A 27193-nucleotide genomic window follows, 5' to 3' on the forward strand; every position below is an offset into this window, starting at 1 on the left:
CAGCAGAACTCTTTAGAAGACTAATTTCACTCTGGCTTGTTATAATATACAGATGAATAAAGATCCAGAGGCACCCAAGATTTTTAGCAGTATCAATAGTTGCTAAGACACTGAGCCAAGTCTGTCATTTACACTAACTTTTCTATTAAACTGTTTATAACCAGAATAGTCTTTAACATGCATTTCTCTCTCCCACTTAAACATACTAGCATTTTTAATTTAAATTTTGTAACAGTAAGTGGCAGTTTGATTTTTTTTGCAAATATTTTAAAATCAGTTTAAATTATGTTGATATTAAAAACCTAGAGCTTTTGTATCGATATTAAAAGCTTAATGCTACAAACTGTGAGCAGTAATGTGTGAGAGTTTTATTTCATTAAGATGAACTCTGTTTTGATCTGAAAAATCACAAAAACGTGGCAGATATATGTTAATCTCCGACGACTTTTTCAAGACAGCCTTATTTTAAGAGTAGATTTTAATTTGTGTATAATTAGGGCTTAAATCATCCCAATTATATTAAATTTACCTGAAACCTTTTATCTACCTGAGATTTTGTCCTGATTTCAGCAGGAAAAGCAATAGTTAGCCTCAGTTTTAAGAAACCCCGGAGAGTTCAGTGCACTACCAAAGTAAAAATTCAGCAATATCACAACCACATAAAAAGATGACTTTGCAAAATCTGAAAGCCCTGGAAGTGCTCAAGACTAGGCTGGATGGGGCCTTGAGCAACCTGGTCCAGTGGAAGATGTTCCATGGCAGGGAGGCTGGAGCTAGGTGATCTTTAAGGTCCCTTCCAGCCCAAGCCATTCTGTGATTCTATGATTCTACGATATAAGAGCATTAAAGACTTGAGATAGATCAGGCAGTCTCAAGGTTTTGTGAAGCCCGTCAGCTTTAGGCAAGTGAAAACACAAAAATAAAAGAGTTAAGTTAAAATCCACTAAAGTAAACTATACACATGCTGAAAACAAAAAACGCTGGTAAAATTACAGCACCCTCATCATCTGAGAGAATCACCTGATACCAGCAGAGGGCACTCACGGAACCCACATAAACTGACCGGGACGGTTTACGTTATGGCAACACTGGAAGTGGCAAAACACCTCTGAACAGGAAGTTCAAAGGCACCACCACCGCATCTGAATTGTTTTGGGTATTACTAGGAGCTGTGTCCCCCAACTTCCCATTCTAGTATTGGTTTTGCCATACTTTTAGCAGAACTGTGCCTGGATCTCGGGCCTTTAGATAAACATTTCTTTCTATATAGCTCTGATCAGTGCTACTGTGCCCCCTGATAATCATTCTATTATTCTTCATAAAGCTGATGATAAGTTGCAATCTCCTCAGAAAGTTTATTTCTGAGCCATATTAAGTGCAGAAATCTGTTCTGAGGCTAATAGTCACTCTGAAGAATAAACAGTATACTCCAGACGAGGTCTACATTTTCATACTGGGGTATGAGAGCTTTGAATTTGCAGATGACCTATTAAGATGTTACCTACAACTTAAATCTATTTATGAAGAATAAGAAAGTACTACTTAAGAGAACTGAATTATTATTTAAAAAAAAAAAGGAAGTAAAAGACTGTGCATGTTACTCATAACTGAGTTTACTGAGCTTTGTGTATCATATATGTTCGTAGAAGCATAGAATGGTTAGGGTTGAAAAGGACCTTAAGATCATCTAGTTCTAACCCCCAAAGGTGAAAGACTACAGGTTTGTGCATGACAACATTTTCTCCCTCACTTGGACAGTTTTTATATGCTTGCTATCTTCACTTACTACAAATAAACTGTCATAAATTAACGTAAAAATAAAGTATTTATTTTTTTTTCTCAGAGCCCTACATAGTAACCTCTGAAAATTAGACCAAAAAGTACAGAAACTCTTATTTCCTATACACAGCTCATTCTTCTGGGGAGCAGCTGGACTGCACATGGAGGAAATCACTTGACACAGGCATATACTCTCTCATTTATGATGTAATAACATCTAAATACTTTTAAAATGATAGCTTTACTTTAGGAATAAGACTTTCCAGTACAGCATCTACTTCCTACTCTACACATGAGCTTCTCCTATTATAACCAACTGCTTCTACCATACGGCTAATTGCAACCTACTGGAAACATGACACGATAGTCCCATTCTAAACCCTGCTTGAATCTGTGTATAAATACTGGTTAAAAACATAGCCATTTTTTTGGTGTTAAACTTCATTGCTACTGCTCATGTTCATCAGCGCTTCTAAGAACTTTTTTTAAATTTTTAAAATTTTTATTAAAAAAAAAATTCAAAATTGTGCAGGTTGTGTTTTCTCCTGAGAGGTACAATCTCTCGTTATCAGATATATGCTGCATTTGCTTATTTAACTTGTACTTTTTTGTAACAATAGATTTAGCCAGATATTCAGGGTCACTGTAGCAGTTGCTCCATGTAGCTTACAGCTTATGAAAAAACAGTGGACCTATGTAGCACTTACGTGCAACTGATAGCACAAAGTTTTAGGTTTGGTTATTCTGTACATTTCATGTGCTGGACCTGCATTCATTTCCATGCAAAGCACCTGCGGGCCCATTAATATCCTATCACCAGCTGGCCTTATAGCTCCTTGCAGGTCTGTACTGTCTTCTCTTTTTCTGTCATTTCAGGATAAATAGACCCTAATAAAATACACTTTATTACTGACAACTTTGTTGCAAAGCAGTTAAATTTGTTATAATAACAGCATAACAAACAGAAAACAGTATGTGGCAAAGTAAGTTACCTAAAATACAGAGATGCTTTCCTACTAAATACAAGTTTGTTATTATGCCACTAACCCAATTAAACTCAGACAATGCAGTCTTAATCCGCAGCAAACACTGGTCTTCTGTTGAATCACTTTACCAAAGCATCCCCTCAAGCATAACACATTGTGCCCACAACTCTTCCACTCCCTGCTGCATTCTGAGAACAGGTGTTCCTCCTGTCTCATTTTCTTCCACTGTTTGTTACAAAAGAGTAATGTTTTGTAGTGTACAAGACAGACAAGAACTATGAAATGGCAAAGAATTATGATCCTTCATATCATTTAGCCTCATATTTCCTTCTTTCATGTAGCCTGAAGTCAGGTACAGTATTTGCGTAGTAATGCTAATTGTTCAGACTTACTTTTCATGTATACAAACATAAATGATAATAGACCTGTCATTAAAAAATAATTACTGCTTTTGTCTCATATTTCTGAACTACCAGCATGGTGAAAATAGAAGCAAACCCTTTCTTCCATTTCAAAATCTTGTTAATTATCACGGTATGTCTCCCCAAGGTGTACCTAATTATTTCATAACAGGATAATTAAAGTTCCTTGGTCCACGCTTTGGGATTTACAAAATAAAGACCAAAGTATTGAATAAAACTTACAGAAAGGAAAGCATAAAACAGTTTTTTCACACAACCACAAGTTTATAAATTCATCAAAAAAGACGCTGACTTTGAAGCAACAGCTTTACATCATTTGTTTTGCTATTACCACCTAAATGTTTCTCTACCCGAATGGTAAAACTAAGATGTGCGAATTACTGAGTGCACATCTCAAGACAAATTCTTGGGTCTAGTGGACATGCTGATTAGACCTAACGCACTGGCATGATATGGCTTGCTTCAACATAAGCAGGACAAATGTATCAGAAAACATTATGCAGAAAGATCAGAGAAATTCAAGAGGCATAAGCACACATGCCCAGGCACACTAGAAACATATATATGGGGAACATAAAAAGAAGAGCTCATAGATACGCAGAAGAGAAGGAAGATCAAATATGGAAAATGCACAAATTAGCATTCTGCATGTTTGGTTTTGTCCTTCCCAGTCAGCTAACACCTAACTGAAGGAGGACAGATACTTTTCCCTGAAAGAAGGAATGTGTCAATTTAGGTGCTGCCCTCCCTTTTGTTTCTCATTGTCTATTAAAAATGCTTGTCCACTGCTGAAAACTCATGTTTTGTTCACCCTTCCTTACGCCGATGGTAACTAAACTGTTACAATCAAGCTTCCAAAACTCATGTTTTAGTCAAATGACTGTTTCCCTATGATGTGAACAGATATATTGATTCACAAGAATATTTAAATACTCCAATAAGCTTTCCTTTCTTATCTAGTAAATGGAAAAGCAGTGCTAAAGAAACAACAGTCTGGAAAAAAACAAAACAAAACACCACAACAACCAAATAAAACTTCACAATTGGAATAGAATGCCATCAGTTACCCAAAGATGAAAACTATCAGTAGATTTTTAACTTGTTTTCATGTACCCTATTAGGGACACAGCAGCCACCAACAAAGCCTGCCCTTAGAAAGCATGCTATAAAGAATCAGCCTGACATTAGCCACTTAGCCACTGTGACAACTTCTTTTTATTTTGGACAACCTGTACTTGCCAGAAATAAATATTTGATACCACTCAAGACTTCAGTCACAAAACATGCAGGTGAAATCAGACATACTTTTAGGATTTTATTTAGGAAATAACAACAAAGAAAAGTAAAAATCAATGAGAGAAACTTACAACTCAAAGACCATATAAAGCATTCCATCTGAGCTGTATGTCTCCAATAGTTCAACAATATGAGGATGCTTCAGCATGTGACAAATACTGGCTTCTCTCTTCAGATCTGTGGACGATAATAAGGTAGTATATTAACTATATGTTCAAGCTGATGAATTAAAAAAAAACAGAAACAATTAGAACATGATGTTAGGAAAGACGTAAGATCCTTTCCAACCCCAACTATTCTATGTACACATCTAAAATTATGAAGATTAAAGAGTTTATTAGAAAAGAACACTGATGTGATGATATTTAACTATTCCCCTTCAGAACTTCAACTTCATTTCAAACTTAAAAACTTCCATAGATCTCAAAATACAAACACACAAAACTTAACAGGTTTTCTTGATCTGAACTATTAACAAAAGATCTCCTTGGTCATAATCTGAAGAACTGTACAGTAATAAATTTCTTTAGTGCACATATGCAGATTACACCAAGATTTTAATCTTAAACATACATCACTGCAAAATTATCTCCAAATATCAAGACAGGCTTTTTCACCTCACTTACAGAACTATTAAAACCTGGAGGTCTCTAGTCTGATACCTCTGCTCAAAGCAAGATTAACTACAACAGGTTGCCCAGAACTACATTCAGTTAGGTTTTGAACACTTCCAAGAACGGAGACTCTACAACCTGTCCAGGGAATCTATACCAGTATCTGATTACCCTCCTAAATAAAAAAGTTTTTTTCTTATGTTTAAAGTTCTTGAAGATTACTTCTTTAACAGTGATTTCTTTTTTTTTTTTTAATCACAAATATGAAATTACACTGGCATAAATTTTAACCAGCATATATTATCTTGCAGCTCTGCTCTATATAAGAGGGAGTAAAGCAGAAACGGTTCCGAATAAAGAGCAGAAACCACTGTGACATCTTTCAAAGCTTAAGAGATTTTAAAAATGCTCTTTACTTTTTCGGATCACAGATCAATCCTTCTGCTAGTATCAAAATGCAAAAAAAACCAAACTGTGCTGAATCAGTTTTCTTTCTTCTTTGTTTAAACCACTTGGTATTTTTGCTATTTAATCATCCTTAAACTTTTTTTTTTACTTTTCCCTTTCAATTTACCACTAATATTTAGAGGAATAGCAAAATCCTGAATGATAACCATGATGATAATTTGAGAAAAGAGGAAAAATATTACTTCATTAATTCTGAAACAGACATTTTTACTTTTCTATTCTTTTTCCATACAGGTGATTAGCTCAAGAATAGCCTACATATGTATGTATGGGAAAATATAAATATGGTTTCTTCATTTGAGAATAGTTACCATTGTGTTGCTGTGCTACAAAGAAATATATAATGCACTGTTTTCATATGTGCCTTAATACATTTCTAATATGAATCAATAACATTCAAATATTTGAGCAGCAATATGAACATTCTTTCATGTGAAGCATTTAACAGCTTACTAAGATTTATGCTAGACTTTTGCTCTTTTAGTCATCTATAAATTCAACAGAAATGATCAGAAACTGGAGATGACTGAATTTTCGGGAAAAAACAGATTCAGAAAGTGCAAATTTTGTTACTAGAGCTTTCACATTAAAGTTGCATTATGCGCTACTTCTCTCACATCCTTGGAAATATAATTTAAAAGCAAAATGTGCAGAGCAAACCCTTCAAAACCATTATGTAATGTCCTCTTGGGAAGTGAAAGCAGAGCAGCAAAAAGAAGCGAGGAACTCTCTTTCACTGATGCCGAAGAAATTTAAATACAGACATCAACATAAAATTTGTTGTTTATACAGAGACGGAATTCTATCAAGAAATAAAACAGCAGCATGTCTTTCACTGTTCAAAATACTGGCATATCAGTTTTTATACCACCTTCATGAAGAGTAACTACTAAAACCACATTCCAACATTCCCTTCTGTCACGCTTTGGCATTGATTTGACACTAAATGATTACCACCTCTTTTCTAGGTAGTGAGGTTCTCTTTGTCTTTCACTGAAGTACACATCCAGGGTTTCTTAAGTGGAATCACAGGTAAGCATAACAACAGTGAGCATAAGAGAATAGAAAACTTTGGGATTCTGTGAATGATGACAGACTTCAGAAAATACCTTGCTTTTGTCTCTTATTGTATAACAGCTTTAATGTTATCACACTTCACCAGGGTATCCAATACCTATTTTAGATGGAAAGCAAAGTGAAAGTCCAATAGGAAACTACAGAAAACCTCTGTTTTATTTAAAGCAGAAATTGTAAAATTGTAAAAATTGTGTTCAAAATAGTTTATTTTGGCCATTGACTTTATTAATTTCTTTTGGACCTTATTTATATTTTGAAGAGAAGTAGAACCGTGAGGAAGAAAACATATGCTGCCATTTACCTTGTTCCTTTGTGTAATACTGTATGAGTGAAACAATTGCTCACAGACTAAATGTCAGCAGCAGAGGAAGGAGAAACGGAAAGTGGAAAATAATAACTCCAAACAGGAAAAAACCCAAATAGACAGAAATCACACAACAAGGTTTTGTATGACTAAGAGGTCTTGGGGCCAAGAGAAGAACAAAGTCCTATTTTAAAAACAGCAGGGACTTTTTAGAGTAGACCTATTAAGGAAGAAGAAAACTAGGCATAGAAAGACAGACAAGTACATACCACATCGATTCAACGAAGCCACAGGGTAGGAAAGAGATGACAGAGCCTGAAGTCCATTTGGACTGTGACCCAAGTGTCAAAATATGTCATATTTAAGACCAGTAAAAAGGAAAGGGGAGGGGTGAGAACAGGCAGAGATGGCACTTACATTTAATTGTTTTCACTTAAAAAATGACATCATGTACTCAGTCCTTTATCAAATTCTTTTACCAGACTGAATTGAATTTTACCTTGTCACATTCCTCAAGAGGTAAATAAAATCCCAGGTGCCTACAGATACTGTTCCAGTTCTGAATACAACACAAAACCAAAGAGATGCTTGGCTGCAAGCAGGTGACTGAAGATTTCCTAAGAATAATCCCATTATTATCTTGTGACCCATTGTAATACCTGTAACTTATCATGCTGAATATAAAATTGTATGAACTATTTGCTACCTCCTGTTAAGTTTTCTAAACCCGTGCTCAGTATTTCAGCCAAGTTGTGTAATAATAAAGGTCCCACACATCCTATATGACAATAAGTCTTTCATATTCAAAACACCTAAAAGAGCTTCATGATAACTCTAGCATCTGACAATAAATTAAGCTGGCTTTAAAAGTTAGCTTCAAGCAGCAACTGATGACTTGTACCATTTATTAATAGCTATGTATCTCATTTAGAATGGTCTCCTTTGCTAAGAAACAAAATTTGCCCAAGAGGACATACCCTAAGGCAAGACAACATCTCAGAAAACTAAACTAACCCGTCATACTTCAATTGCTGGACTAATTTACTTTATATTGGAATCCTTTTTGAACACTTCATTTATTCATGCTTCTTTTGTTGATATGGCTGAAGAAATGGCTTTCTGGTCCATACTTTAAGCCTCCTCTGTCAGCACTTCTTTCAAAATGAAACATTAATGACAACAGCAATAAATAGAAGACCAAGGCTTAAAAGCACAAGCCTTAAAAGTTTCTCTGCTGAGTGCATGAAAGGTATTGTTACAGAAGCAGAAATAGGAAGAAAAATTAGGTGTTTCATTTAGGTTGCTTAGCACATAGTTTGATACTTTACATCACAATTTGAAAAACATTTAAAAGCTCTCATTGTACACCACTGTTACCAATAAATATTCTGGAATTTCAGTCTGTTCATAAAACTTTGAGGTGTTTTTAGAAACTGGAAACAATAAAGTCTCCATTTTATACATAGCTAATTATTTAGAGAGAGTCACTGAAGTTGTTGAAAATGCATGAAAGTCCAAGACTTCTGTAACAAATGGGAAAGTATAAGATGGAAAAGGAAATTCCCAGTGATAATTGCCCCACAGAGAAAATGCAGTCCTGCATTTAGATAGCTACACTGAAAATGACTTGCTGGAAGCACTAAAAAGGTAACTACTCTAAATAACTGCAGAGAAAGATATACCAGTCTTTGACAGAAAATATAACACATTAGCATCATTTAAAATTTCCTTGGGAGTTAACTATCAAATATCCTACACATCTCTGACAATACTGGCAAACACCTAATTTCCTTTCAAAATCTGATACTCAAGGTTTTAAAACATCTCAAGCATACTGAGCATATTTTGAAAGTACGTTTTTGCTATCCTACAGCATGGAAGAATTAGATGCTCTCTAGCAGCCTGGGTTATATATAGCATCATTTTAACATCTTGAAACTGACATGCAGAAACTGTAGTAGCCACATCTTTTTTTGGGGAAGGATGGCATCAAGTTAGCAAGATGGAAGATATGTCATTTTTAAATATACAGCATTCTGATTCTCCAGGGTCAGTCCCTTAAAGGATTAGTTCTCCAGCCACAGCTTGGGTACAACAGCCTTTCTCATGCTTAACTTCACCCATTCTCTGCAGACTCCTCTACCCCAACTCTGAATGGTGCAGGGGGGGGGGTCAGTACATGGTGGTTCCTCTCTGCTGTTCCTTCCTTCTTACACTTTCTGCTCCTCCAAAATGGGCCCTCCACAGGCTGCAGAGGATATCTGCTCTGACACAGGAAACATCCTTCCCTGATCTTGGCATTCCCCTCTTTTTGTTCCAGATTGCCCATGCCTCATTCCAGTGTTCACTACCCTTCCTCAAGTGTATCTTCCCAGCAGTGCCACACATATGTCTGAGGGGCTCAGCTCTGGTCCGTTGGAGCTGTCTGGAACTAGCTGTATCCAGGCAAAGGGCAGCTGTAAGCCTCTCTCTTCTCATAGAAGCTATCCCTGTAGCTTCTCACGGCTCAAAACTTATAACTTACATTTAATATGGGTTTGCTCCATTTCCAAGTAGCCAAGACTGCACTAGACACCATGCTTCAAAGGGCTCCAAAAAGAGTAGACTACCTCCAAGTTGAGCACACAGCTATGCACCTCCGCCTCAAGACAGCACATAACAAGCACATAACATCCTTCACAACAGCAAGCTGCAGTTTAACCAATCATACTGCACCTGAGGTCACACTTCCAAAACCAGGTGAACTTTCAGAGCAATACCAGCTTGAAAAGTTTCCCCGTCCCCATTCTGTTTGCTCATCCTTGCTGCTCTGTGAAAATGACTCTAAGGCTTTATTATTCTAATACTATAGCAAAGAAGTCTTAAAAGCTCTCAGCACAGCCAACATACTGCAACAGGAATGCTCAGTTGGAGGTGGGAACATCTTACACTGACACTGGCAATGAAGCTCCTATACTACAGAACCACAGCGATGTTTCTGCCCCAAAGATTTTTATTTATTATTTTTTTTTACACACCCACCCCTCTGCTACAAGGGAGTATTCCCCTTTCGCTTAATTAAAACCACATCGAATGCCTTCCTGGGATATGTGACTGACTCCTCATCACACATACATCTGACCAGTTAATGACTCCTTGTTTCAAGAAGCAGTAAAAGCTTTCCTGCCTCCTCTCCCACACACTTTGGGGTGGCTAAAGCTCCGTGGTAGCCAAGCTGATTTAACTGCTGGCTGTTTCTCCCTTCATCCCACACACATTCTTGCCCTCTGTTCCACTGTGCAGCAGCCTGGAGCTTGTCACACCACACAGCAAACCATTTCAGTGTTAACTCAGTGAAAAAAGAACAAAAAACATTCATTTATTTTTTCCCCACTGGCTCGGTGTCGTGCAGTCTTGGCATGCGAAATGGCTCAGTGAGCAATCCCAAGTACAGAAGCTGGCTTAAAAGAAAGGAAAGGAACATGGAAGGAGAAAGCAAATAAGACTGTGAAAGCCAGCACTTGGAGCTCCTTAGGATGTCAAGAAACACAAGTACAAGCACAAGTACACACCTTTCCCTGCAAATGTTTCTACTGTCATCAAATTTTTTATTGCATACCAATCTGTACCTTAACAAAAACATACAAAAAAAGAGAAACATGCATATAGCTTGTAGGTGGGCCTTGATAAAAACACCATGGTAATCAATAATTACACTGACATTGTGAGACACTCCATCTCCTGTTAGTATCTTTTGTTTTAATGCTACTGGAATATTTGGAAGCAAAAGAATGACATGAAGAAAGAAATCCAAAATGCAGTTACAGCTAGTAGACAACAACCAGAATACATTTCTGAGACCCAATGCAGAAACCTATGGAAAGCTTCATTTTGTGGAATCAGACTTTATAGACGCCCACTAAATTCTGACTAACTTCCATCTTCTACTCTACACTTTCACTGTTTGGACATAAATATAAACACATTAATGGCTTTTTAGCTGGAGCTGGTGCCTTGGGAGACTTAAAAGGCAATTTTCCTTCCTCAGTTTATACTCCATCAGCTATGTAGAACACGAAATTGGGTGTGAAAAAACTCTTTCCTTGCCTTTTCTCTCACGACTTCTGATATATTCACCAGACTTGTCCAGAATCACATATCTAACAGACATTTTAAGTTAGCTTGCATAGTCATGTCCATGGAAGCAAACCCTGCCTTTTGTTACTTATTTCCTAATTTTTATTGGCATACAAATAAGCAATGCTTCATAAATAAGACAGCGTATTTTAGGTAATGGATCAACCTGAACTAATAAAAATGTTTAGGAATGCCTGAAAGAATAACAGCTGCCTACTGAAGATAATTAAGCCCAAATAATTTCATTCATTTAATTAAAAGATAATTCTTAGCAACTTTTCACAAAGCACCCACCACAACCCATCAAATCCACCCTTTCCCAAGCAGGAAAAAAGATCGGATCTCTCTCCTATGAGATTTTCTACATTCTACATCCACTCAGTTTATACTCAACAGCAGATTCAGTGAGGCAGGGGAACAGAGGAAGAGGGGGGAAACACATAAAAGTGAAACCAGCACCTCCTGGATTATTTTTCTTTTAGATGCACAATCTGTATTTTGAACTGCTGCAAAGCAGCAGTTTGTTTCATAAACTCAAGGAGGGACATGATAATAAAAAGTAATGTTATAAACACCATAAATTAATTTAAAAAGGAATAAAGAGAGCTCTCTGTGTCACAAGTTTGAACTGACAAACAGAAATGGAAGTTGCTGCTAGAAACATTTTGGAACCTCTGCTGTAAAACCTGAGGCACTTCCCTTTTCTCCTAACATTGCTCTGTCTTCAATAATTAATGAAAGGAAATTGAAAATAGTCATTGACTTTCAGGTTGTGATCAATCAAATTATAAAAGTGGGTTCACTACTGATAACCATTATATTAAATCCCATGTTCCCACCTGTTATGCAGCACTGCATAATAGCCCGAAACACAGCACCTTCACAATAACCAAAGACCACAGGTTGCTATACTACAAGCCACAATTTTAAACACTTTGTGATACAATGAATTCTTTAACAGAGGGAATCAGAAAGGTATGTGCAGCAGCACCCTGTCAGAACATGTTGTGAAACTTCTCTTAAAAAATAAAGCAAAAAATAGAAAAACAATTAGACACAAGGTGTGTGTTTGGTATAAAGAACGCTACATGCTGGCTGGAGCATTGAACTGGCAAAATGCTCAGCTGTAAGGTCACAGTGGTCTTTATTGAAACAACTCAAAGGTCATGATTTCACAGTTACACTGACTGCTCTTCCTTGTAGTGAAAACTAACCGGTAAACTCTTAAAACCAGCAGTCCTATTTAAAGTAGCAATTGTTCCCCCTCTTGACAATTCATTCTCCCCTCCTGCACTATGTCTCCCCTTCATGCTAGTGCAACTGCTTGTGCCACTGCACAATAAACAGAATCAAGGAATCAACCTGACTGCAAACAATCATTTTTTGTTTCCCCAAAGAGCTATTTTTCAACCAGACTAGTTCTGGCTAGTTCTGGGTATCTGCACAAACACTTGTGAGCACAATAGTGTTGACAGCAGAGCGATAGAAACAAATGGCCAGATTGCAGCAGCATTGCTCATCTCAACAGCAGCACTGGCTTGAAATGTTTGACAATATGTCAAATCACAACTGCCTATGACATTGCTCTCCTTCTCCTTAGAGTAAAGATGTCCGATAACTAAAAGCACTTACATTTCCTGATAATACTGAGAAATCTAACTTACAGTAGCTTTATAGCTTCGTATATTTAACTGAAACTCAAATTGAAAACAAAGTTGTAAGTCAGGTCCTATTTCTCTTTCCTCTCGGTAATTTCTTGCGTTTGCGCAACTCCAAGTCGACATGCGTACCTACAGATTTCTCACTAGATGGCAACAGAGCTCCTACTTTGCTCCGGTATGTAGTCAGCAACTGAATACAAAAGGTCGCTGCTTTTACTTAGCCGCGGAGAGCTTTACATTTGGCTAGTTTTATACCACTGATCTGACTAATAATGATTACAGTTCAAACCTAAGAACAACAACAACAAAGCAGGCCACCCTAAAATGATTAAGGTACATACAGGGCTAAGCACCCTTTTATCCAGATTCTCTGGAAAACCATTTTCTCTACACCTAAGAAACCATTCAGAGCTAACAACTACACCAGTAATCTACACTGCACACATCAATAACTATTACACAACTACAACACATAAGTTCTTGTTTAATCCACAAAACAATAACAGAAGAGTGTATTTATTGCTTTGAAGTCGGGCAAAAAGCTTTAGAAAGACAGTACCTGCAAATAGTGTAGTTTAAATCCCTGCAATTTCTCCTTTTCAAAGGTTAATCACACAGGGTGGTTTTTATTAGTTTGTGTTTTGTTTGCTTGCTTCCAGGGATATTTTTGCTGCACATGTGTGTGCACAGATGTATGTGTGTATGTTTTCTCTTCAGCCTTTGGCCAGAGTAATATAGGTAATGTATATCCCAGAATGTGCTAAGAGCATAATCATCAGAGCTGAATTTAGACTGGTAAAAAATTTTTACACCAGACTTTGACATCTCTCTAATATTTTGGCCAAAATTCACTTAGCAGATCAATTTAGCTAAAGGTTAGACTTTGCAGTCCTTTAAATTAATTTTTAGTACTCATGTACTAAAATGTAATGACATTACATGAAGTAAGTGCCCTTGAAGGCAATGAAACATTATCAAGAATGTCACTTGATCCTGAAAAACTTAGTTTTTTTCTGTTCCTGATCATTCTAACATTTGCAGTTTTATTTTTGTCTGAAATGTCTTATTTTGTTGTTTAGCCTTACCTTAACATAATGAGAGGGAAACCTGTGTTTTGATATTAACAAAGGATCTCAATTTTACAGGAAAAAAAATCTGGAAGACACAAAGGAGACCTACTCATAATTCAGCTAGTTGAGATAAACTCTCCCTAACTTCTATTCTAGGAAGGGTTAAATAATCCATTACACTCTTGAACACTATAAGCAGAAAAAGAGTGCCTGTCCAAAGGCACTCAGAAGAGGGAAGTGACTGCTTAAGACGCTTCCCATACACACAAAATTTACTTGTTTGTTTGCTTTGATCAAACTTTCTTAGGCCCTGAACTGTGGGCTCTACATAGCTAGTACGAAACCAGTTGCTCACTGGTGCTAGAAAGGAAATAGTCTACTTTGCCCATATCTAGTCTAGACAACCCAGGCAAAACCAGTATCTAAAATATCAATGTATTCTGATGCAGTTAATTCTGCAATGTCACATCGCTCAGTGAGTGACAACATTTTATTTGTGGCAGCTGTGGCATGCCGCACAGGTTACTTAACAGATTTTTCAGGTAAAACAGCACAAGATGCATTATATGCTGCCATACGGAGGCAGCCTGAGTACTGAAATCTCCCTTCACAGCACACTGAACTAGAGGGCAAACAGCATCTACAGCGCACTGCAGAGATGAACCCTGAGTAATAAATAACTAGCAAATTTTAAGGATGATACCGATTCTGTCCAGCTAGGAAATCCTGTAGCAGAGTAATGTCTGAAAGCTGGAGAACAATTACCTTAACAAAACCCGTTTTCTGGTTCAGTGACAGAACAATGTCAGGAACCAGAAAACTCTTTTCAAGCAGTAGTAATCCAGGATTACTCATTGCTCTGTTCCACTTCTGCACATGCTTCTCTTTGCAATTATTATCACAAGTCATAGATTTTACTTTTCTCCCCCCTTTTCTTTGTTAACTGACACAATAAGGGGCTTTGAGCAACCTGTTCTAGTAGAAGATGTCCCTGCCCATGACAAGTGGGGTGGAACTAGATGACATTTAAGGTCCCTTCCACCCCAAACCATTCTGTGATTACAAACCCAGTTTCGTAAAACAGTTGTGCAGCACTAGAGAACGTACTCTTTACCAGAATTTCACAATTTCATGCTAAGAACCAAAGTTTTAACTAGACTTGTTACTTCCACATATTCATAAAATACTTTTAAATACTGTCTATTAAAGTTGCAAAGCTTTAAAAGAGTACTTTTTCCCTTTTCTGCTTGTGCAGTTGCAATACTCCTCCAAGGCTCCGAAACTAGTGCTCTTAAAATATATTCCCCCTTTCATTCCATAAAAATTTAACATTGGTGATGAAATCAGTGCACCTGAGCTCAAACTTGTTTCTAGCAACATCCAAGTCACAGCTGTAGCAGCAAGGTTTTAGCTTGCCTAACTTGGATTGTACAACAAGCTGAAAATACTGCGAGGTTTTACAAATCATCACTCATGCTTTTTTCTCTGGCAAACGTAAGTGACAGAGGTAACATATCCCTGTAAAGAACCTATCCAATGACAAGTTTGCCTGTAAACTGATTTGGATTACAACTAAAGATCACCTGAGAAATATTTTCTTTCATAATATTCACACACTCCTCATGGTATTTAAAGAGCAATTCCTCTTCATTAATACAGATATGAAGAGGTTACTTCTTTAATCTCACCTAAGCATTAAGAAAACAGTATATCATTTCCCTTCTTTATTATCTGGTGATCAGCAAAGAACAAAAATACCTAAAATTCATACTTAGGAAAAACTGAGTTAGAAACAGTTAGGTCACCTAATCCAATCTGTGAATTTGGAAATTCTATGAGAAAGTAGGAGGTACACACTTGGAAACGGTGTATCCGCATGGCTTTTTAACTAAATTCTGAGGGAGTTTCCCACTGCCTCTGAAATTCCAGGTGATACCAATAGCAAGAACCACATAGGGAATATATTCAACAATTTCCTTTACTGTCACAGTGAAGGGACACAGAGGACTGACATCAATCTATGAAGCTTTGCAGTAACCAGCTGGGGATAATGGATTGCTCCTCCTGCTTGACAAAGCAAAGATTATTTAAGTACTTACACTCACAGTACTTGCATGTAAACACTCTCAGAACTGAATGAAACTTTGTCGGGGATTAAAAGGCTTGACTCAAATTTGTTCCAACAACTAACCTGTACTATCTCACTCCTGCATGCTCAGCATAAGATTGTTGATATCTAAATGTGAAATGATGCTCAATTAGAGTAAGAACGGTACCTTATAAATTCTGCTCATTTTTCTTGCTCTAAAGTGCAAGAGCAACAATAAGCTTGCATATATTAAATGGTCAAAGCATATGTCTACTATTAGAAGTCCACAGAAGTAAAATAACCGATAATAATCTACATCCTCTTTTGAAAACAGAGCTGTATAAAACCACTGGAAAAAACAATTACGACAGTTCTTTTGTTAAAGAACCAAATTTCCTTTCTTCACAAGTTATAAAAAAAAAAATAATTAAAAATTAAATAAGTCTGTCTACATTAAATACCACCAAATACCACCAGGATTAAGGATTTCATTGACATGAGGGGTTACTTGGAAATGTAAACATAACACTCACATAGATCAGCTGACTTGAGAGACCTCTGAGCCATTCCACAGATTCTTTAGACCACCCTTCCTGTCTACACAACAAAATCAAACCAATATCTTACCATGACAACACATGACTCTCAGGTTGAACGCAGCATTGTCCTGATCCTGAAAATAATCTGAAGCACACTTAGTTGCAAAAGATGTACACTCCTTGAAGGAAGAAGCAAATACTAGTTCTTGACCTGCCTTCCCTCACAGTTTCCACACCTATCCTGGTGAATCAATCTGTTCAGTGTGTCTCATGATGCACAACCATGTTCTTCTTTTTCCAGAGTACTGCAGTAGGCGCAGGAAGACACAAAACTGAGGCAAGGAGGGGTATACATGCCACTGCATAGCTAGCTCTATGTAAGGTCACTTGAAAGTCACAGTGGTGACCCTGGTTCTTGAGGATGCACTAATAAACACTCACAGAAATGGCCTGCCAAGAAAACAGGGCTGATACTCACCAAAGGGTCAGTTCTGGACTGGTGCTAAGAAAGAGCTCACAAATCTTGACAGATACAAGCATGTCATACAAGTTTTGCACATCCACATGCTTTCTAACACATCCCACTGTACCTGTGTTATTGCACTTCTTTTTTCTTATTCGCTACAGTATCTCAGTCTCCATTTACCAGAGAAGTAAAATTTGGCAGCTTAAATCCTCCTGTTGCATTAAGTCTTCATTCATGAACAACTAATTAGGGAAAAAATGGCCTCAGAGCACAGATGAATTCATACATTTTATATAGATATCCTGGGTTTTTTACATATACTACCGTCAGTTTGGAAAGCCTATTTGTAATTTTTAGAGAAGCAGGACTTTAAAACAGAATAAACAGCACCACAGCATTCTTAAGCTGAAAAAACAAAAATTAAAATAAAATAATCAAAGCTCTCAACACATTTTTTAGGGGCTGCCACCACTGCAGGAACCAGCATATACTAATCTCATCTCCTCCCTGCCCACTGCCTCTTCGAAAAGACTCAATGTTACACATGTAGCCACAGGCATGGAGACACTTGTGTGTGTTTGTTTCAATACCAGAACAAGCAATTGGAAGTTTGTCAACTGATGATCAATTAAGCTGATTGAAATAGCCCTTAAACTGGTAAACTCTTCTTTTGGCCATGTGATGGGGAGGGGATGATGACACTAAAGCAGCAAATCTGAACTGGATGACCACCTTCATTAAATTAGGCAGTGCCTGTAAGAAGAGCTAATCATACGGACAACTCCACACACACAAGCAAAACAGGACATGAAAAAAAAAGGGGGGGAAAGCCTGGTAACCCAGACAATTTCTAGAATGGACCATCTAACTTTCAATCCTTAATTAGTATTTAGTTGTTCACCAGTACTACCACATGGACAGGAACACAGACAAGGATAGCAGCTTTGATAACATATGAGGCTTTTTTCTTCTCTCTCTGTTGTTAATGTTACCTTGTACATGCACTTTCTCCAGCTAATTTGCTTACTTGCTTGTTATTTAAGGCAAAAAGAAAAAACAAACAATGCCTATGAGCTATTTAGGAAGGAACTGAGGTTACAACCACAGCTATTTATAAGACATGCTTCTGCAGTTCCTTGTCCAACCCCTGCTTGCATTCATGTGTTAAACAGTTACTGGTAGCCTTTAGAAGTGAACCTCTATTCTGTTTTCTAAGTATACCACACTGGGTTACTATCACAAATTCTAGACTAACTGTACTGGGTTCAGCAGTAGCAGTCATGTTTCTCCTTCGTGGTAGCTGGTGCAGGGCTGTGTTTTGACTTCCAGCCTGGGAACAATGCTGGTGATACCGATGTTTTCAGTTGTTGCCAAGTGATGTTTACCCTGACCAAGGACTTTGTGAGGTTCATGCTCTGCCAGGGAGGAGGGAAGCCATGAGGAAGCAGAGACGGGGCGCCTGACCCAGGCTAGCCAGGGAGGTATTCCATACCACAGCATGTCATGCCCAGGGTGGGGGGTAACTGGGAGTTACCGGGAAGGACACGGGCTTCCGGGTGGGACTCGTTTCTTGGCCGGTGGTATCGTATTCTCTTCCCTTGTTATCTTCTCTTATCATTGTTGTCGTTGGTGGTAGCAGTGGTGATTTGTGTTGTACATTGGTTGCTGGACTGTTCTTGTCTCAACCCGTGGGAGTTGCACTCTTTCGATCCTCCTCTCCATCCCTCCGGGAGCAGGGAAGGGGAGAGCCCCGGGGCGGGGGGGGGGCCTCGATTGCTCTCAGCCTGGCACCACTCACTGGGAGTGAGTGAATAAGCTGTCTGGCTAGGGTTTAAACCACGACACTAACATACAACATATAGAAATATTTTCCTCTAAAGATACCATCAAAATTCCCAGCTGAATAATATCAAACTATCCTTGCTTACATTTTCCTTCTGACAAGGTAATCCTTCTTTAACCCTAACAGGTTTCCAAAGAAGATGTATTTAAAAAGTAAGCAAGCCAATCAAGAGAAAGTAAAGACTAGGAGACTGAGGGTCCAAGTCCTCTGTTCACTTTTTTCTCCAACTTGAGTTAAAATACATCAGTCCAAAAGCAAAAATAGTACCAAAGCCGATGCAAATGAAACAACAGGGCTACACTGTAAGGAATCTGGGTTGAAGAAACAGGGTTTTCCCCCTCCTTTCATCATCCAGGAGCTGTTAAATCAGCTCAACTAGTCTTACCGAGGGGAAAAGGGGAGAAGATGCAAAGCAGCACCCACGCACCACACAGATGGTAAGTGGCAACTAATAATCCTAGATGTTAGCATCCTACATTTCCAGGGCATAGTAGTTTCTTTACTGGTTTCCCCTCAAGCAGCTAAGGTTGAGAGAGAGAGACAAAGACTGTAGGTCCTCTATCACTCTATAGCACAAGAATAGAGGTTCTTGCAAACCTACAATATCAGAGGTGAAAAGCTTCTTTCCAAGCACAACCACCACACTTGTCCAGCCCTGTGCTGGAAACACAGGCTCCAGTTTGGCACAGGTTTTCAAAGAGAATTACGAGGACAAAATAGAATACAACAATGATAACCCGTGCAGACCTGAAAACAGTGATGCGTAACACACATATACTGTAATAAACATTTATGTTGTGCAACCTGGATTCAAATACTTATTTGATTTGGTAAATCTACCTCACTCAGGCCAAGCGGTATTTCATAAGCCATTTTTGCTATTTATGATGCTATAAACTAAGGCAATATTTTCACCAAGACCTGCAATTGTTAATTGTCACTATATCACAGGCAATGTTAAAAGGGACAGATATTAAAAGATCTACAGTAACTAGATCCGGCACAGTAGATAAAGCAATAAAATTTTTAACATAACTTTATTTAGTTAGTCTATGGGAAACCACAGAAAATCAAGAAGCTTGGGTTTTGTATCACCTATTCTGCTAGTAACTTTCTGTAGAATTTGGAACAGATCTTTTACAGTAATTCCTCAGTTCTGAAAAGTTTTAAAAATTAATCCTCATTTATGTGTCTTAACAAATGATAAGACATTCTGAGAGAATAAAATACTACTTTTTAGAGCCAGTCTCATTTGTGATCGGGCTTTTTCTTCTACAGCAACTTCAAATGAGAAAGAATTTGACCACTGCATATTTTAGGCAAAAGAGACAGAATGATTCCCTCCCCCACCCAAGAGATGCAATGTAAGTCTTACTCATATATGAAGTGATCTTAAAAAACAACTTCCAAAACAAATTTCTGTCATAGATTTTAAGTAAACCTGCTATAGATCACTGTATTTTTATTTACATTGCCAATTTACTTACTGTCATGGTGTATACTTCCTGGTTGGATTCATTTTAGGAAATCAAGTATATACAACACATTCAGCATGAGTAGGCTACTCTGGTGTCCCTGATCAGCGTCATCATTAAAATAAATGACTTGTAGCTGGAAAATGCCATGGCAGTAAGCACTATTTCAGAGTGCTAAGACTGCAGTAATACATAGAGCTGTTAAAAACAGGTCTCTCTCCTAAAGCCAATGGCACTTAAATCCCCCCCCAAACTGTTAAGAGATAACCTTAAGAAAGTGCAATTATCTTGCAGTGTTTAGGTAGATATGCTATAATATTCTCATCCTTCTGTCTTCTAGGTACTTAAGTGTTAAAGCTTTTTAAAATCATACATCTTCCGTTCCATTACAGTGGGAACAATGACAGTTGTTTCAGTAAAATTCTTTAAATCTACTGGTTATACATGTAATACTTCTAAAAGCTAGAATTAGGAGGAAATGCAATGCAATACTACAGATAAAATTGATTTCATATAATGCATGTTCATTCAAGTTTTAAGTAGCCTTCAGGTTAAATTTAACTGTATAGAAAATCATTGTATGTAAATTCCTTCACTCTATTAAAATAACATAGTGGAAGACAACTGACAGGACAATAATTGACATACAACTAGAATACCAGATAAAATGTAGAACGTCTTTAAGAAACAAAATTAAGTTAGTAAGTGTTCTCAGACACCCAGGTCTCTGATTTATTTAAATCAAAATGCTTCTCTTCATTAAGAAGCTATGTATCTCAAATATTCTACTCTATATGTTAACCAAGATCTTTCATTTAAATTGTTTTACAAGATAGCTTCCAAACAACAAACATTTCCATCTGCCTTCATATTAGGTAGACTTAATAACTTCTCTCAACATTTTTTTTCCTCTTTTTCCCCAAGATTTTCTTTGGTCAAGAAGGTTACAAGATTTATTTTTTATTTTTTCTACTGATGCAACTCTTATGCTGGAAAAACACAGCCATTGTTTGGCACTGTTTACAACCGGCCTAAACCCCTTGACTTGCACTCAAGAAAGGCAGACCTTCATTTGTGCAAATACCTTACTCTGTAGTTTCTATAAACACAGCATAGATTGTGATAGTTTGTCACTGGTCTTTTAGCTTTACCTTTTTTTTTCTCCTGCTTAATTTTTCAGGTTGAAGACCACTTAGGTGTTAAGGAGATTATGCTATGTGTTTTAATTTTAGTAAACTGTTTTACAATCAGCAGTGCATATGCAGCAAATTGACAAACAAAGGTAAGAGCTTCTACATCCAAAGATTGACACAACAGCAATCAATGTCAACTATTAGGTAGCTCCTTTGTATTTTCTTAAGCAAGTGATCTGAAGTACTCGTTATCAAAAATAATTTTTTTATTTGATTAGAGGCATGCAGTCTTGTTTATGATGAACACGCACACTTATTAAGAATATATATATTACGTATTAAAAACATGCACCTATTTTAAAACCTATCATTCTTTCTCCCATCCTATTTAAGCAGTCCATCAAGGTTTGCTAACATACCTTTACTTTTGCAAATTTCTATTGCCTCTAGCTCAAAACCATGTTCATCCATAATCTAGTAAAAATACTAGCACGTGCTGAAAACGTCCAAGTGGAAAGTTTGTAGCTGATTTGTGGCAAGATTATCCAAGATCATAACGTACCTATCTAACTTAGCAGAAATCTCAGGAGAGTACAAAAGAACAGGAATCTGTGGATTACAAACCATGAAATCTCTCTTTTGGAAACAGATTTTAGATGGGATTTTCACGGGATATAAAACTATCTGAAACAAAAATCACATAACCCAAAGACACAATTTTTGCCAATATCTTACACTATGGCAGAATACAGGTTTTTCATTCTGACATGAAAAGCAGTTCTAGAACAGTGAAATTGCACCAGTACCATTATTTATCATATCACCACATTATTTGATTAAAAAACCCCCAACCCCAGCATTTAAGAGTCAAAGAAGGTTCTCCCTGGACTAATGAATTAACAGAAATTGCAGCTCAGCTGCAATTAATCTTGAGTTTTGTTGACTGAACAAACCAGAACAGAATACATGCTTGCATCCAAACAGAAATATTTGAAAATACAGCTGATGCTTATTATCTTCCCTGTGTTTGCAACCAGCCTGAATTATGGCAAGCACAGTTAGAAGCCTATTTCTGGACTATTGGCAAGAATCATGACTCGTTAGACGAGTACAGACTGTGTAGAAAGAGAAGTGTTTTGGAAAGCGTTTTCATTTTTCAGAACAGAAGTTGGACTTACCTCATTCATTTTGCAAAGAGATTAAAGACAATCATGTTTAAGAATGAAGACTTGAGAGCATTCTCAAAATAAATCTTTTAAAAAGCATATTTCTGTATTTCTTTGCATAAATTTAAGTATGACTTTGCTTTGCAAAGAGGGTGAATAAACACACCTTTGCAATTTTGTTTATTGTACTGGTAAAAGCTGCAGCCATTGCTTACTACTTTAAGAACACCAAAGGAACACCCTTGCTTCCTTCTCCAACCTAGATTTCTTTTTCAAACAAGCTTACTTTCTCAAACTCTTTGAGAAAGAGTTTGCTTCCCTAAGCAAGAAGACAGCTACAATTAAACTAGGGCTTCAGAAAAGAAAAAATGTTAGGTTGTGTCATAAAACCTTATCTACACACTCAGCAAGGAGTACAGAGAGACAATGGCATGTGGAGCAGAGGAGATCCCAAAGAGTACTCTGGTCAGCTGCTCCCAGGCTTATCACAGGAAAGCCATTCGCCCATCAAGAAAGTAATAAAGCTGCCTCTGTAGAATGACAGAATGGTAGAGGCTGGAAGGAACCTCTGGATGTTATCTGGTCCTACCCCCTTGCTGAGGCAGGGCTACTTAGAGCATGTTACCCAGGTCTATATCCTGATGACTTCTGAATAACCCCCAATGATGGAGACTCCACAATATCTCTGGGCAACCTGTGTCAGGGCTCAATTGCCCTCTCAGTGGAAAAGTGTTTCCTCAAGTTCAGACAGAGCTTCCTGTGTTTCCGTTTGTGCCCACTGCCTCTTGTCCTGTCACTGGGTACTACTGAAAAAAGCCTGGCTCCATTTTCTCTGCATCCTCCCTTCAGGTGTTAGTACACATCAATGAGATCCCTCCTGAGCTTTCTCTCTGGCTGAGTAGCCCCAGCTCTCCCAGCCTTTGCTTGCAGAAAAGATGCTCCAGTTGCTTTATCATCAATCCGGGGGCCCTTTGCTGGACTCCCTCTAGTAGCTCTATGTCTCTTTCTTTATGCACTGGGGAGCATAGAACTTCAGCACTTTAGTTGTGGCTTCACCAGTGCTGAGTAGGGGGGAAGGATCACTTCCCTCCACCAGCTGGCAACACTCCCCCTAAGGAGGCAGCCTGGAATACTGTAAGCCTTTTTTTCGGCAAGGGCACACTATGGTCTCATGTTCAACTTGGTGTCTACCAGGACCACCACAGGGCCTGTTTTTTTCTGGGGAGAGAGACGATTAGTATAAAAGATTTTTTAGAACCCTGCTCAACTACAATCCTTCTCATTACCATTTAGGAGATGGAGTTTGGAAAGCAGCACTGGGTTCAAAGCGACTGACTGAGGATGCAACTGTAGCTGACTGGGATGGACATTTCAATAACAGACTTACCACTGGCTAAAAGAAAACACCAAACAACAAACCCAAAACAATCCACAAAACAAACCTTTGACACTTATTTCTGATACTTCTGTAAAGCATTCAGTATACCACAAGACATCCCAATTACCTGGCAGGCATCATTTTACTAGTCTGCTTGAAATACATAGTATCGACTGCAGCTTATCATTTGGGTTCTGTGATCTATGCTAAACCACAAGCACTCTCTGAAAATGTTTTTCCTAAGTTAAAAAATTCTATTAAGAATTTAAAACATTTTCCAGTTTAATTTTCAGCTAAAGCTGCATTCCAAAAGGCTGGTTCAGATTAAGCAAAAGTGATGCATAAGTAAGAGTCTGTACAGAAGTTTTCCTCAATTAGTAAATACCCTTTATTACTTGAAATGACTGAAATGGGCATAAATTATGTGGTTGGTTGGTTGGGTTTTTTTTTCAGAAAAATGGTTTGATATTATGTATTACCCAGTCACATATTTAACAACACTAGTTATTTCAGCAAAGATTTTAATCAAATGATCACCAAGTCCTATTTAATATGTACTAAGAGGAATTAACTTCTAAGCTATAAATCGTATTCACTGATGTTCCCTGACTGAAATGACAGCAAGTTTAAAACAACTTTTCATAACAAGATTCATTTGCATAGGTCTTAATTTCTTGTTCACATATATGAAAATATTTTCTTGTTTCACATATATAGAAGTGAGATGTAACATGAGAGAAAAGATTATAGCAATGTTCCTTCTGGAGCACTTCTCAATCAATTATGACTGCTTTTTTTCAAAAATCCAGGTCAACTGCACACTCAGTTACGTAACAAAAATAACAGTTAAATTACATATCATCTGCTGTATTAATTGTTTAGTGCTAATGACATAATTACTTTATTAGATGTGTTCTAAGAATTTCAAGATACAGCAATTTTTTTAATTAGTATTCTAATATGCTATTCTTAGAATGAATAATTATTACGACAGCCAAACATATACACTTCATATAATTGCATTTTGCAAGCTGTAAAGGGTACCGTTTACATTTATAAATCTTTCTGCTCGGTTTTTGCATCACCAAAAGCAGTTTCATGATAAGGTTATGTAAAGACCTAACTAATCTGGCAATGTGCAACTGGTCCATAGGGGTTTCAGCCACTAAATACAAGTCATTTTTACATTATTGGCACTACAGTGAAACCAAGAACAGATAAAAGTTATCAGAGCAAAGTGTAGTCAAGTAGTAAAGATCAAAAAAGAGGGGAGAAGAGGTATGCTCCTGCAAAGCTATTGTATGTTGAGGTACTACAGCAAATAAAGTAAAACCAGTGTCCTAGGTTTAGCAGTAGCAGTCAATTTTTCTCCTTCATGTTAGCTGGTGCAGTGCTGTGTTTTGACTTCCAGCCTGGGAACAGTGCTGGTGATACCGATGTTTTCGGTTGCTGCTAAGTGATGTTTACCCTGACCAAGGACTTTGTGAGGCTCATGCTCTGCCAGGGAGGAGGGGAAGCTGTGAGGAAGCAGAGACGGGGCGCCTGACCCAGGCTAGCCAAGGAGGTATTCCATACCACAGCACGTCATGCCCGGGGTGGGGGGTAACTGGGAGGTACCCGGAAGGACACTGGGGGTACCCGGAGGTACCCCCGGAAGGGGAGCAAGGGCCAAGACTGATCGTCCCATGAGAGCTACGGCTTCAGTCTCTGGTGAGCAGTTTCCCAGATGGAATGGAAGAGCTGATTTTACTCCAGCTCCTGTGATAACGAAGAATAATCCCTTTTACCATGACTTAAGTGTCCAACGCTGTGATGACCATTAGAGGGGCCCTGCCTCCAGCCAGGTGGAGGTAGGGGACAATCAGATTTACTGGACTGTGTGGATCAGACGGCCTGACGCATCAGTCCCACAGAAGTATAAGGCTCTAGTAGATACTGGTGCACAGTGTACCCTGATGCCATCAAGCTGTCAAGGGGTGGAATCCATCTATATTTCTGGAGTGACAGGAGGATCCCAAGAGTTGACTGTGCTGGAGGCTGAAATCAGCCTGACTGGGAGGGAATGGCAAAAGCACCCTATTGTGACTGGTCCAGAGGCGCCATGCATCCTCGGCATAGACTACCTCAAGAGAGGGTACTTCAAAGATCCAAAAGGGTACTGATGGGCTTTTGGTATTGCTACACGGGTGCAGAACCTGGTGGTGAAGATACGTCATGTAGATGCCCATGTACCCAAGAGTCGGGCCACTGAGGAACACCAGAACAACCAACAAGTGGATAAAGCGGCTAAGATTGAAGTGGCTCAGATGGACTTAAGATTGGCAACATAAAGGTGAATTATTTTTGGCCCGGTGGGCCCATGACACTTAAGGCCATCAGGGCAGAAGGCCATCAGGGCAGAGATGCAACATATAGATGGGCCCGTGATCGAGGGGTGGACTTAACAATGGACACTATTGCCCAGGTTATTCATGAGTGTGAAACGTGCTGCAATTAAACAAGCCAAGCGGTTAAAGCCTCTTTGGTATGGAGGACGATGGTTGAAGTATAAATATGGGGAGGCCTGGCAGATTGACTATATCACACTGCCACCAACCCGCCAAGGCAAGCGCCATGTGCTTACCATGGTGGAAACAACCACCGGGTGGCTGGAAACATACGCTGTGCCCCATGCCACTGCCCGGAACACCATCCTGGGCCTTGAGAAACAGATTTTGTGGTGACACGGCACCCCAGAGAGAATTGAGTCAGACAATGGGACTCATTTCCAGAATAACCTTATAGATATTTGGGCCAAAGAGCATGGCATTGAGTGGGTATATCACATCCCCTACCACGCACCAGCCTCTAGGAAAATTGAACGGTACAATGGGCTGTTAAAAACTACACTGAGAGCAATGGGTGGGGGAACTTTCAAGCACTGGGGGACACACTTTCCAAAGGCCACCTGGTTGGTCAACACCAGAGGATCTGCCAACAGGGCTGGCCCAGCCCAGTGAGAACTTTTACATATTGTAGAGGGGGACAAAGTTCCCGTGGTGCATATGAAGATTTGCTGGGGAAGACAGTCTGGGTTATTCCTGCTTCAGGTAAAGGCAAACCCACTCGTGGGATTGCTTTTGCTCAGGGACCTGGATATACTTGGTGGGTAACGCGGGAAGATGGGGAAGTACGATGTATACCTCAAGGGGATTTGATTTTAGGGGAAAACAGCCAATGAACTTAATTGTATGCTGTTGCCTGCTGTGTAATACTTTTATAGCCCATCAACTAGATGTCTTCAGGTCACCAGCGACTGGCCCTGACTTCCC

At 38.4% G+C, this 27193-nt stretch overlaps 1 protein-coding gene across 11 annotated transcripts in view; it reads right to left on the reverse strand.

Annotated features, from left to right (window-relative positions):
• CASK (calcium/calmodulin dependent serine protein kinase) overlaps positions 1 to 27193 on the reverse strand; it is a 200331-nt gene that overhangs the window by 112582 nt on the left and 60556 nt on the right. For all 11 annotated transcript variants that reach the window (XM_062624824.1, XM_062624830.1, XM_062624828.1 and 8 more), the window contains one exon: positions 4555 to 4660. In XM_062624824.1, the coding sequence (XP_062480808.1) occupies positions 4555 to 4660 (106 nt within the window). The remainder of the gene's footprint in view (positions 1 to 4554; positions 4661 to 27193) is intronic.

The sequence above is a fragment of the Pezoporus occidentalis genome, unplaced genomic scaffold (assembly GCF_034315485.1).
Source record: "Pezoporus occidentalis ecotype Australia unplaced genomic scaffold, CSIRO_AGI_Poc_V1 ctg272, whole genome shotgun sequence".
In the NCBI taxonomy this organism is placed as follows: domain Eukaryota; kingdom Metazoa; phylum Chordata; class Aves; order Psittaciformes; family Psittacidae; genus Pezoporus; species Pezoporus occidentalis.